Source organism: Triplophysa dalaica, chromosome 11 (genome assembly GCF_015846415.1).
Source record: "Triplophysa dalaica isolate WHDGS20190420 chromosome 11, ASM1584641v1, whole genome shotgun sequence".
NCBI lineage: Eukaryota > Metazoa > Chordata > Actinopteri > Cypriniformes > Nemacheilidae > Triplophysa > Triplophysa dalaica.
The window spans coordinates 11,940,269-11,954,655 of record NC_079552.1 but is presented as its reverse complement, the minus strand read 5'-3'; the positions used below and the strand labels follow the sequence as shown (position 1 = coordinate 11,954,655).

General features: G+C 39.2%; 1 protein-coding gene across 1 annotated transcript; it reads right to left on the bottom strand.

Annotated features, from left to right (window-relative positions):
* Positions 1–78: 78 nt before the first annotated feature.
* On the bottom strand, positions 79–12,712 carry mmrn2a (multimerin 2a). The gene is given in 9 exon segments (XM_056760518.1): positions 79–675; positions 1,356–1,822; positions 1,824–2,815; positions 2,906–3,318; positions 5,131–5,307; positions 6,133–6,213; positions 6,410–6,516; positions 6,874–6,996; positions 12,278–12,712. Coding segments are annotated over 9 exon segments (3,087 nt in total). The 5' UTR covers positions 12,601–12,712; the 3' UTR covers positions 79–271.
* Between the last annotated feature and the right edge of the window lie 1,675 nt (positions 12,713–14,387).

The following is a 14,387-nucleotide window of genomic DNA, read 5'->3' as shown; positions in this document are numbered from 1 at the left end:
TCAGTGTTTGAACTGAAAGTGTTTGTAGGCTATGTGAATATATCATATTGCTGAAGCCAAAGTTAAGATGTTATAGGTGCTATTGAAGCCAAATGTAAGATTTAAGCTCCTTTTATCATGTTGATGTTCCTCATAATGTCTGTCAAGCAAAGCCACATCATGTGAATTTGTTCTTTGACAAACAGTGCAGTCTCGCAATAACACATCTCTCTCATGGTGTGCAGTGTGAAAATGACTTGATTTCAGTCTTTTTGCACTTTTAGTTGCTCCTTCAGGTGGTCTGGAGCATTAATAGACCAGCAAAAGTGTTATCTTTCTGGTTGCCGCTCTCTACATTTCCCTGCAGCAGTTCTAGATGAAGCTCCTCTCCTTGTTCTAACTGCAGGATACAGACACGTGTAGCAGGTGCAACCACCATTCTCTGGGGTTGCCGCAAAGAGGCAACTACATCCCCACCTCGCTTTAACTGAGCCAGAGAAGGCCCTGGTCCAAAGTGCAGCGTAACCACAAAGAGGTAGACACCTGAGGCAGGAGCGTGAAATGTGCCTGTTTTCGGTGAGTAGATTTGTCCGTGATTTAAGGCCACACGCTCGAAAAGAACTGTGCCAGATCCATTAGCACCATCTGTAGTGCTGGCCAGGAACATAAACGGAGTTTCCGGAAGTTGACGCAGCACTGTTTGGAATCAAATGACAATTGGTATAGTCTTAAAATAAACATTTTGAGAAAATAAAATTAGGAACTTTACTGTGCAGTTGCATATGGTTCTCACTAGGGGTGCTCTTGTCATATAAAACAACTTGTCGTGTTCATAAAACGTTTTAAGAATGTCTGCAAAAATGAAAATTCTGTCATCATTTACTCTTCTGTTCATTTCAAACCTTTATGGCTTTCTTTTGCAGAACGCAAAAGAAGATATTTTGAAGAAAGTTGGTAACCTATGCGAAGTGAATGGGACCAATTAACAACATTCTTCAAAATATCTTATTTTGTGTTCGGTGGAAGAAAGAAAGTGATATAGATTTGAAATAACAAGGGGGAGTAAATTATGACCGAATTTTCATTTTATATTAAATGAGCAAATATATATATATTTTTTTAGATTACTGTTGTTATTATTTGTCTATATAATCACATCTGCATTGCAGGGACGAAAATGGAAAAAACTACTGTAACTACTTTTTACTACTGTAAAAAATGTATAGGACCGGAACTCAACCGGAAAATTCAGATGCAATTCATTACAAAATTTTAGGATGATGTCGGATTTTTACAATGTTTAAATAAGGTGCAATGCTTTGAAATAAAAGTACATGATTTCTATTACTATGCAAACACAAAGAGAAAATTCATACCAGCTGATTCCAGCGACGCATCCCTCCTGCTTCTGATATTATCTCGAAGGCCTCTTTTTGGTCTCTTTGTTTGCTTCTTATTTTGTTGCTTTGATTCCTTTCTTTTCAACAAAGCTGACAATCGATCCAAGTCCACAGAAGCCTCTGAGCCAACAAGTCTTTCTGTATTACTGAAAATTTTGTTAAAAACTTCAAGATGAACCTCAAGGTTCTTTCGTAAGGTAGCCACCTCCTCCTCCAGTCGGACCTCCACATCAGCAGCTGTAGCAGATTTAGTGCAGTTGCAACAGGAAAGACAACGACGGTCCTCAAGTTGTCGGATGTGAGCACTGAGCTCTTTTACGGTTTTCTCTAAAGTCCAAAAGTCACTGTCAGAGTATTCTGACTGTTCCTCAAACTGATCAAATTTTTGATCCCCGAGTCTCCTTTTCGGCCAGTCTTCAAGCATCGAGGGTTCATCCGCCGCAGGGGCGGCCAGGGTTCAACATTGAGGCTAAACTAAGGCTGTGTCCATTAATCTGTGCTTGCATATCTTTGATGCTTTCCCTTAGTGCCGATATAGAGTAATGCCTCTTGTCCTGATGAGACCATTCCATAAACTCCAGTACCTCTTCTCCAAGCAACAGCTCCAGTATCTCAGAGTGCCGAATAGCATCCTGCAGAAGGGTGTTGAAGGTGCTTGCCAGCTGTTGAATCTGCTCAACCTTGGCCCTGTCCTGTTCTTGAAGTGCTTCGATGTCCTGCTGGCTGCCCAGAAGGGAGGTCTGGAGCTGAGTCATGTTGTGCTGTAACATCCTGCTCTTTTCTTGCTCGAACGCTAGTGACTTTTGCACATTAAGAAGCCCTTGTTTCAAGTCATCCACAGACGGAACCCAAGCACCATCATTATCCGTTATTTTTGCCTCGCTAAGCCGGGCCAACCGGTTTTCATTCGCTATCTCCATCACATAAGCAATGCTTTTCTCCAGTTGTGTCACAGAAGTCCTAAGATCCAAGCAGTTGCAGTCACCAGCTGATGAACTTATGTTCTTATAATACCGTGTGAAGAGATAATCAACATCTACCTCCATTTCCAGCAGAGCTCCTTGAACCGCACTGACATTGCTGCTCAGCTCTTTTATTTGCTCAAGCACGGTTACTTTGGCCGCATCCACCTCCAAACCAGTCTCCATGTACTTAATCTGGTATTCTCTGCCAGCCATTACTATCCTCTCTTCCAGATGCCTCCATCCACTCTGGAGGTCCTCGATTTTCGGGATTACTTGTTCTTGGCCTTCAGTCAAGGCACTAATTCCCACTGTGTTGTTCATGACTTTGTTATCCAGTCGGGTGATGGCTTCCCAGAGTGCTGTGCTCTCATGAGGCTGAGGATCAGGCCAGACCCTCTGAAGTTCCTCATCTAGCCTCTCTTGTTCCTGCTTTACTTCAACCATTGATGAGTTCAGAGAGTGAAGATTCACCTGTAGTGTGAAACATACATTTATCAATCTCATTTACTACAACAATAGTTTGCTGTGTGTACATAAAAATGTGGGAATACAAATTCTGACCTGTAACATCTTTTGGTTCCGCTTGATTTTGAGGTCCATCTCTGTCTTGAAATTGGTCAGGTTGTATACCAGCATGCTGTGTTGCGCATGGAGCTTCTCTTCTATCTCACTGCGGTGGTTGTGAAACTGAGCTTTTACCTCCTCCAGATTTTGTAAGCTCTTCTTCAGCTCTGCCTCAACCGTCTCCCGTTGATCGTGCTCCTCGCCATCAAACTGCCTTTCTTGATGGCGGAGTTGGGCCATTTCGTGTTGCAAGAGCTGCACCTCCTGATAGAGGTGCTCCAGGGTTAGATTGAAGTTCCCCAAGACGGGTTGCAGCTGAGACAACACAGCCTCCTTCAAGATTGGCAGAAGTCCGTGGAGAAGGTAAAGTGTTTCAGGATTGGAAGTTCCTTCATTTATAGCATGGGGATCTGCAACAAAGATAGAGAATGTGAAAAAACTTATCAGATGCTGAAACAGAAACAAAAAAATGACATGACCTTGTTTTTATTCAGTTTTTATTCAGTTTTAGGACTTCCAAAACAACTGCATAAAAATGAAACTGTCAAAAAATGTAATAGGCTATTATTACATTTTAAATACGTATTGCATGATTTGGCTTTTACTTTTATCCAAGCCCACTTAGAGATTGCTTTGTGTTGGATATCCACCACATTGCCAAAAATAGACATTTGATTCTTTTGTCATTCTTGGATAATAATTTTCCCATGGCGCTGTTTTTCCTGTTTGACTTTCTGTTCTACTCATGAGGAAACCCAGAGATATCATGTCCGAAAGATTTATATCTTTAGCTCAGGTCAGGCCATTCATGTAACCTTTGACCTTTGCAGCTCACCCAATCACAGGCTAGGGTTTCACATCCACAATGCATGCGTTGCTATTTACTTTATGAGTCAAGAGTGGAGTAATATGAAGGGGTCTGTAGATGTGTCAGTGAGGCTTTTGTGTACACACATATGTTTAAGTCTCTACATACGTACAGATGTATGTTAAGCTGGAAAATGTTCTGTGAAAACTAACTTCATGTGCTGTTTTTCCTCTTTTTATTCATGTGCTGTTAAAATTCTGTCTGGATAAGCTTCAGAATTTATGGCTATGCATAAATAACCCTAAATAACTTAAAGTGTAGTATATGTGATTGATTACGGTTTTAATGCCTCTACAACACTGTTTTATTTACATTTCCCAAAAACAGTCTTCACCCAAAGCGAAAGAGCCTTTAAAGTCTTGTTTTTTAAGATTTTTGAAAGTTAATTCACTCTTTGAGAGAGAGAATAGAGATTCTAGCAGTTATATATCAATGTGATAAAAGCGTTATGTTAATAACACTGCAGCTGTGCAGACAATGAGCTGTGTTTGCTGTATTCAATCCATATCTAAACCTCTGTTTCATTCCTTTTGGATATTACATCACACTCACAACCATACAATATATTAGGGCCTTTTTTTCCCAGAGAAAGAGAGGATATCCTGAGTGGAAATTGTAATGAGAAGAGACAGTGTGCAGGAGTTGACATCACAGAGGAATGGAGGTTTTCTCCCAGTCTTTAGCTTTATTTAAAGGGACAATTTAAATTCTGGCATCATTTACTCGCCCTCAAATTGTTCCAAATCTGTTCTGATGAACACAGAAATATATTTAGAAGAATGCTTGTAACCAAACAGTTCTTGGCCACCATTGACTGCCATAGAAGGAAAAATCACAGAAGTGCCCCAGAACTGTTAATTTTCCTACATTCTTCCAAATATCTTCTTTTGTGTTCAACAGAACAATGAAATTTATAAAGCAGTTTTTCCTTCTATGGTAGTCAGTGGGGTCCAAGAACTGTTTGGTTAGTGACATTCTTCCAAATATCTATTTCTGTGTTAGTCAGAACAAGAACCCTTATACAGATTTGGAACAACTTGAGGGTGAGTAAATGATGATAGGATTTAATTTTTTAGGTGAACTGTTCCTTTAATACTGTCTAGATCCGGCATCCTTTGGTTAGCAGGATGTGAAGGAGACTTGCTCTCGACTAGAACGGCAGAAAAATATATTTTTATTTGTCTGACAATACACATTATAACCAGAGGAAATGTCTGGTATGCAAGTGTACAGAATAAAAAATATAGATTCAGAGTATGATTGAGAACACAATAACCAATTTTAAGGATCAGATGTCAGACAGTGCAGAAATGTTTGCACATGTCTGCATTTAAAGATTGTGTGTTTGACTTACCTCTCCTCTCTAAGTCCTGATGGTGGTGGTGTTCATGGCCTGTATGGCGGCTGTGTTCAGTGTTGTTGCTGGATTCCCCTGTTGTTTGATTCTCCGCATCAGGATGTTGAGCTTCATTCAGTGGACTGTCTAACATTTCAAAGTGCTCTCTGTTCTGATTCTCTAACTGCTCAGTCACTTTATGTCCATGGGAGAGAGAACAAATGACAAAAAGACAAAAGACGTTCAGATTACTATAGGAAAAAGGCAATTTTTGACAGCATGACATTAAACCATGCAATTCAAATGATCAAACGAATTTGGTGACCAAATTTCAATATTTATTTTTGAACTGTTTGTGAACTGTAATCAAAACAGTTTTACCGAATATACAATCCTATTTTTATTGAAAAACAGTATGAGATTTTATAGATGATGTAAGTGATTCAAGTGTTTTTGCTAAAGGCATCATAGCCAAAGAACTGAACCGCTGTTCTGACATCAGACATTTCTTGTTGTTCTGTGTGTGAATGTTTCTTTGGCCTGTGCGATTTAATCTCAGGAAGGTCATTAAAGGTGTGGCGAGTATTACAGTAAAATAATCAGCAGCATGGGAATTTTCAGGTTTGTTCGCAGCCTTTGTTTGTGTCCCAACAACAAGCGCGAAAGATTATTTTTAGAGCGGTTGGTTTGACTGCCTCCTCTAAAACATGGTATTATTGAAGTGTGCTTCAGTGCATGTGTGAAAACACAATCCATCTTCTGTTCTGTCCATGCTTGGACCGAATCTCGGTCACACACGTTCACACAGTGTGTGGGCTCGACCCAAACTTGAACACCCTTTCCTGCCCTTCCTTGAGGGGCAGTAGCATACACAAACACACTTTGTCATTTCCTTTGTATCAAAGAGAGCGACTGCAGCAGGCAAGATCAGGTTAACTGAATGATTATGGGTAAAGGTTTGGGTTAGGGCAGCCTGTCACATATCACAAAGAAATCACTTTGATTTAAAGATGAAACTACCTTGGCTGTTTTCATGGCCTCTTAGATTTGGATGGCTTGCCAAGATGGGATCTTCAGAGTCAGAGACACGACCGTCTGTGACTGACGCATAGAAAAATAATGTTGAATGGATCATCTTATGTTTTTTACAAACATTCCCAGAGGCAGGCATTCCTCAAGGTTCAACAGCAAATCTTGCTTAATGTACTTTTTCAAATGCTTTCGATAATAGAATTAAAAAAAGAAATTGTCAAAACCCTTCAAAAAAAACATTTGTTAGGCACTAAACTCATTATACCTGTGTCCTCACAACGTTCCCCTGCATGTCCAGGACAGCATCGCCATTGCAGTGCAGTGTAGATTTTCTCTTTTTGTCTGTACACTGGCCGAGTGGAGATCTTGTACCTGCACACAAATACACAGAAAGGTTTTAGGTACAACACCTGCTGAAAAGATGCAATGCAGTTCACACAGGTTTTTTGTAAATTATGAAAATTTGTTTGTAAATTTGTTTGTAAATTATGATTGTAAAATGTGATGTGTAGAACTTGCTCAGTTATCTCCAGATTATAGACTCATAATCCCAATTTAACAATTACGATTTGTTGTTCCGTATTTGTATGTGCATCGAGGCACATAGACGTTAGGGCATGTATTTGTTTATTCAAACCCACTGATGACAGGTATTACACATCTAATATGTAATGCAGTTGGCTTAAAAACAACACACTACAGCTTTAATGTACTATGTATTTAACTCACATGACTATCTGGCAGTCTGGAGTGCCGTTAGGACATGGACTCTGGGACTTGATAATGTACTTCTCTGTTCCACAGGATACTGCCACGCTTACGGCACGCTTATGCACGAATGCACACCAATTCCTGGAGGAGAGATAGAAAGACAGGTCAGCAATACAACCTAGTATGTTTATTAAGAAACTGTTTAATCGATTATGAGGTAATGTATATTTGGAATGTCTCCAGGTTCATCTAGTTCACTGGTTCCCAGACTTTTTTTCATGGTAAGACCCACTTTGTGTAGAGTGCATCGCTTTGTGGCACCCCAAATTGGAACTTACAATCTTGAATTTAGAATTTTAAATAAACCAAAAACATATTTATTTATACAATGCTGGAACATCAATTCTTTTGGTTGGTGGTCTTTGTAGTGGAGTAGGCGGGGCGAGACCGTGATTCGAGGCCGGTGAGTGAATGTTAATAAGTGCCAGCTATGTCCGCACCGGTCTCGTGTCACAGAAGAGATAGGGAGCATAAGAGAACGAGCGACCTGACCGTCGACGAGAGAGGACCGGGCCCGAACATGTTTTACGTTTATATGTTTTTTTATTCGGCAGTCAACCATGAGGTGCATGCCGACATTTTAATTTAGTGTTTTTTTGTTATAGTTTGTTTTATTCGCCGGCTGTCTGTCTTTGTAGTTTGTTATTATTTTGATTAAAACTTTATTTAAATGTCTGCCGGTTCCCGCCTCCTTCCTTCCTTTTATTGAACCTTTCTACAGTTTTAATTTTCTGATGTTTGATAGCTTAAAATCTATGAAAAGTTTCTATATTTCATAAAATATGACTAAATGTAAAATGCCATCAAATCTGTGGCCCCCCTGGATCCATCTTGAGAACAAATGATCTAGACTCAGTGGATGGATGTGTTCTTCCAAGTTCTTGAATAAAAGTAATGTACTGTTATATAAAGAGAAATTAACAAAATTATAATTTTTTTATAAATAATTAAATATATTTACTAGCGATGCACCGATATATCGGTCAATAATCGGCATCGGTAGATTAAAGCAATCATTCACACTAATGGCCATCAGCCGATAGTTTAAAAACAGCCGATGATCAGTGCTGATATACTGTATCCTGTCAATCAAAAGACGACAGGAAATAAAAATTGAGCTCTTGTTCAATACTTATAGTCAACATATAAAGGAATAACATTCAGAAAATTAAGAAATACTCATTTAATCTTCAGAATCGGTATGCGTGAGCATTCAGTGAGATTTTGAATATTAAAGGTTGTCAGAAACCTGTTTGGGTTTAAATATGGTCTTACTCTAGCTGCATTTAGGTAAAGTTATTTTTAGATGGAAATTAAATACAGTTTTCTCTTTAATCGGTAATATCACGTATTTAGATTTCTGTGTTCACCATATCACCTTTTGGCACATAGTTTCTTCCTTACAAAGAATGGACGTCTTGATGCCAACAGCAATGATTCATTGATAATGATGCTGACAGTCAGTCTGAACGGAAGGGAGGCCTACAATGCCACTGTTCCCTATGAGCCTTTACGAACCCAAACAGCCATGACCACATTAATACAAAAATCCCCACGCCCCTTAGGAGATGAAACTTATATAAAAGGTCACATCTTACAGCCGATGTCAGATAAGGCATCATGTCAGAGGTGGAAGTGGTCAGAGATACTGATTGTGGCTGAGATTTCATGGAAACCAGCTGTGAGGTCATTTCTCTGTGGCCATGACAGAATTGATGATGATAAACTGCAGCTAGTTTCACATCGGAACACTTGATATAGAACCAGATAGACTATTGTTTCTGATCATTAAATGGCAGCACTGACTAGAGATCAAATGGTTGTTGAAATAAAGGCACAGACAGACAAGGGTAAATTAAGGAAATGGGGTTTTGAAGAGGAACATCAGACAGAAATGAGTTGTTTTTACATGCTTAAACCTCTTGATGTATGATTCATGGTTCATGAGTAAGACAGGTCAAAACCTCTTGCTTTCACACTCTGTCAAATCCCTTACATCCACTGCCGAGTCTTGAATTGTTTTGGGTGTAATTGTTCAGCGTTTGGTCATGGGGTTAATGCTTTCTGTAGAATGAGAGACCGTGAGAATGAGAGATTTTGTATGCATCTCTCCATTAATCAAACTTGAATGTGGGCCAGATTAGGTCATATTAGGGCCGTGTGTGTGAATTGTGCTGGAGTTCTTGTTTTGCTTTGTTGTTTCTTATGGCGGGTCCTTTTACTTTACGGGGGTCCAGCATTGGCCAGCCCACACAAACCCCTACCCCCCCCCCCGGCCCCAGTTTGAGCATTTAACTGGCTCTGTACTTGTCAATTGATGTTTATAATAATATATATTGTGTATAAAGGCCTTACATAATGAAGCGTTTTTTTATTTCCTTAGAATGAGCTATTTCTATCTACATACACCATAGGTGCCCTAATGGAACCCTATTTAAGCAAGATTATTATTGCCTGGTGCTTTATAGACTCTGAAACTATGACACTTACATTATGACACTTTTTTAAAACTTAGGAGGGGACAATGTAAAAAATATATGGTAAACAGCTCCTCCTACATAAATAAACATTTTTTTCTAGCACAATGCTTCTATCCAAAGAAGATAAACACTTAAACTAATAAAAAACAATCCTGGCACATTTTTGATATACAAACTGCTCATTACTGGCCAACAACAACATTTCTTGTGCAACACATTGAGACTCCCGGCAATGGACACAAACCAAATACTGCAATAAACAAATAACAAGTCACCTAAAGGAATTGTTCACCCAAAATTAGGAACTGAAAATCATGTGAGAATGTAAATGATGTGAAGTAAATAGCAGAACCTTCATTTTTGGTGAACTATGCCTATTAAATTCCAGTATTTATACGCATATGTGTGTCTGCAGTTGTCTTTTTTCCTTTATGCCTGGTGCTTAATAGAATGTGATGCTAAAGAGATTAAAGATCTCATGACGAGATACTTCATAAAGCACGTGAATCATTATATCTTACAAGAATTTTATTATGCTTCATTCTTGGGCCGATTGGGATTAAAGGTTTAAAGGGTGGTGTCCAACACTCTTAGTGTCTTTCTCTGGCCTGTGTTATCATCTGTTATCATCAGCATCCTTTCTGCAATCAGTAGCTTTTTCGGGCCTGATTCAAACTTGCAATATGTCACTTCCTGCCATCTAGTTCTATGGATGACATCTCTGAAAGCACAATGGGTCTAGTCCTGCTCTCAGCAGATTAGTTTGTTCCTGCCCCTCGACTCCTCGCAGGAAGGAAGCGGCTGATGTTCTCTCTTCTCCAGCTTCCCTCTTCTTGGGATCCTCACTCATGGAAGATACCCACGGATTTTCATACATACACAGCGACATGACCTTTAACCTTCCGTGTCATAGTATCCGCTGGTCTAATGTAATTTTCCAGAGATTATCTGAGAGAAAGAGTAAACATCTAGAACCAAAACTAGGCCCAGCTGACATGTTGGAGAAAATTTGTGTTGTAGATTGAAACATGGTTAGTAGAAGGCATGATGTACCGAATGCTTATAAAAATGAGCCAAAATTGAATAAACAAACATTCAACTTCCCGAAGTTCCCTCTGACACATCCCAAAGGTCTAGAGACCAATAAAGGCTGAATGGTAATTTTGGTTTCCTCTTATTTCTTACAGGCATCTCATTCCCTATCAATTTTGTACAACAGCTGCGATAGATAAAACTCACCTCATCCATGTCAAGCTGTTGTTTTCAATCCAAGAAATAAAGCACATTAAGCTAGTGTAGTGGTAAGTTTGTCTCCGACTTTCTGAGGGGCAAACCTCTCGGCTAGGAAGTTTGGTCGAGGGCCAGACAATATATATATTGCGAAACTCTTTTGGACAAGGATAAAAGCAGATTAACTGAAACCATAGCAGGGCCTGTAAGAGAGGATTTAAAACACAGCAACGGGGCACATAGATATTGAGAAAGGTAGACATTTGTTCTCAAAACAATACATTAACCTCCAAATAAAAACAAGTAGGATATCAGTCTTGATTATTTTGCTTCAAGTACTTTAAGTACAATAATTTGTTTTGATTTTCTGACAGCTGTTTTTGTTCAGAAAGAAGAGCTTTTACTTTGACACGTTTTTATCAAAAACATATTGAAATTTTGTTCAATTTTTCCTGTTCATATAAAAAGGTCCTTTCAATTGTGGACTTTTATATACGTTCTATCCAAAAACATGGAACTGCCCTTTCCTGTGAGAAGCGTTCTTTGGTGTTCTGCACCTGTGTATCAAACTCTTTGTCGCTTCTTTTCTCTTTCAAACTATTCAAAGTTCCTCATGCATGCCAAGACGTCACATCTCTTTAAAAAGGCCTTTTATCATCACACAGATTGAGACCCTTCACCCTTATGTCAACCTATCTGATGTTTTTCATCACCTGGATCTCTTACAGCAAAAGAAGATATTTTGAAGAATGTTTTTAACAGGCCCCCATTCACTTACATTGATTTTGTGTCCACACAACTGAACGGGGTCCACTGCTATTCGGTTACCAACTTTCTTCAAAATATCTTCTTTTGTGTTGAATCACATCTATCCTTATATCAACATTGAACATTTCAATGATTTATGCTTGCAAGTTTAGTTTTCCTTAATCACAATGACCGCTATTTAAATAAGTTCAATTTAGTGTTAAGGATTAACCTCTATTACCAAAGATTCAAGCTGCTGCTGACCAGTTTGAGGTGTAATGTATGTATCCAGGGTTGAGTTAATGTGTTGACCGAGCTCTCGTGCAAAGATTAAACCAAAGCTGATCTCAACATGAAGGAAACGTTCTCCTCATATGTGTTCCAGGTAATTAGGGTGAATTACTATGGATTTGTCAGAACTGAAAGAAAACATATGTGCACTCTTGACAGTTTGAGGAGCTGTGGGGTAAGAGGAGATGATTTTTGCAACATGGGTACTTCCAAACGTTTGCTCAGACACTTGACTTAAAGTATGTTTAGTTTTACATCAACTAAACATTGATTTCAACAGAGATGGAGAAGATAAGAAACTTCCTAGAGATGGAGAGGAAACCTGCTTCATTTTGTTTTTATAGCCATGGCTTGACAAGCCGCAGCATGGGTGGCTCCCCAAGACAAATAATGAGCTCCAAAACCATGTAAACCAAGTTTGTTTTATGACATGCGTGTAATGAGCTAGATTATAGCAGCATGTTTACATTACTACGGTGGTGAAGCCGGTATGTTTTCCATACAGTTCCCTCAATAAGTTCAGGAAATATCTTTGTACTGCATGTTTAAATTCACAAAGCAAGAATGATGAATTACGGCAAGATTCACAGATCAGTGGAGAAAGTAAACCTTACCCGGTGCGTTGAAGAGATCCATGGCTCACAGTTTCAGCTGTTGGAGTCATGGGCACATCCAGAGAGGGATGTCCATGGTTGGGATCATGATGTTTATGATCCAGTGGATGGTGGATAGCTCCATAGACATCAGGGCTCTTGTTCATTCCATCAACATTATGAGGTGCCCCAAACCCTACCAATGGAACTTCATGTGTCCATCCGGCACCATCTGACATGTCCTTCAGGTCTTCCTCTTCCACCTCCGGGTCTCTTGCTCTGACCTCACAGCGTGCCGCAAGGAGCAGCCCTTGGAGTAACACTGCCAACCTCAGTACTGCCATGTCTATGTCCTCCTCTAAACACAACGGAAGTGCTACAAAAGCCCAAAGCCAACACAAGCTTGGAGAACTAGTTGTTTTTTAAGCTCCGTAGTGCTGTATGAAAACTCTCCGCCCCCCATCTCAAAAAGTATCCTCTCCCTCCTTCTGTCTGTCCACTCCCCTCATGTTCCCACCTCTCACTTCCCCTCGCTCTCCTTAATGGTTTCAAAGACCTCCAACAATCGTCGGAAATGAACCCCCCCACCCACCTCCAGCTTACTGCCCGTGGAAAGGTCGCAGAGACGGGAACAATGAGGCCTGTCACATCACAAGCTTACAATCTTGAAGGTGCTGGACATTCTGTATGAGAACACACATGCCAGTGAGGAAGCAGTTTATTTCTCTTGGCTGGAGACTTTAGTTCTTATAAATGTATCATCTCTCATTGCTTGCGTCTCTGAGCAGCTCAGGAAAATGATATTAAATGGCAAGATAATGGCAAGATTAAAGGGCAATAGCTTTCATCAAAATAAAACATGCTCTACTAAGGAGGAGATTCTGGGCAAACTTTTCTTAATGTTTGTCTTGTTCTCACTTTCCCACCCATTCAATTACAAGCGTTATAGGAGATATGAATGTGTGGGAGGACCACCACTGGCAGCAGTATGAGAGAAAATGTTGAGTGATGGTGTGTACTGTTTAGTCAAAAGATGACTCATGTTTTTTTTTTACTATAGTTTCCCTGTGAAATTAATATGAAAAACAGATGTTTAGTGGTTTTGTATAAACATTGATCAGACCAAGGGTGTCTTGAGCTCATCGTGAGGAAAGTCCTTCACAATGTTATTCCCCTGTAAGCTGTGTCTAGGCAGACAGGCAAAAAGAACTCGCTATCAAAATTAGACAGTTACTCAAAGTCACCACTAGACGGCAGCATTATAAAGTAATATTTGACCGTGCATTAAAGGCTTGCAGCACAATCTCATGGGAATTAGTAACTTTTACATTTGGGTAATTTGTACGAATTATAAGATTTTATTTAGTTATTACTTTTGCAGGTTTATGGTTAAGGGAGTGCCTTCAGTATAGCTTTTGTCTCACTTGTTTCATTGGCCAACAAATTCGTAATACATTTAAATTGTAATACATTTTCATTCTCACCAACCCGGAGTTTTGATGCTTGACCCAAATCGATGATTTGGAGAGAAATGACCATCTTTAATGTTGCAAACAGTTATTTTCTACATCAATAAGGAAATTTTGTTAATACACTTTGCCCCAAATGTCAGTCAATATGTAAAATATAATGTATGTTGGTAAGCAGATAGATGGCTAGTGCTATTGCTGTTGCATATGGAATGATTGTAAAACCTTAATTATCAAAAAAACAGGATTTTATTGCTATTATTTTATGTCAAGTAGAGAATGGAGTTCTCAGGGGGTTAAAAGGCTATAATGTTGTTTTAGCGGCATCTAGTGGTGAGATTGCGAATTGACCCTCCCTTCCAAAAGCACTACTGTGGCAGACACAGGATTAGAATGTCGTCACGTTTTCTCTTCTTTCCCGAATGATGAAACGTATTTATGAATCGCGTTCTGTCGAGCAGTTTATCTGTTTAGATAATAAAAACATAGCACTTCATTCATCAAGCTCTTCATACACATCAGAAGACATATATATATATATATATATATATATATATATTATTGCATTTCTGTCAATAGATCCCAAAAAATTCACACTCGACCATGTCTGAGTTATTTCTTCTAAAGTTTATGTAGAAGTTGCTAGAAAAAAACAATTTAGA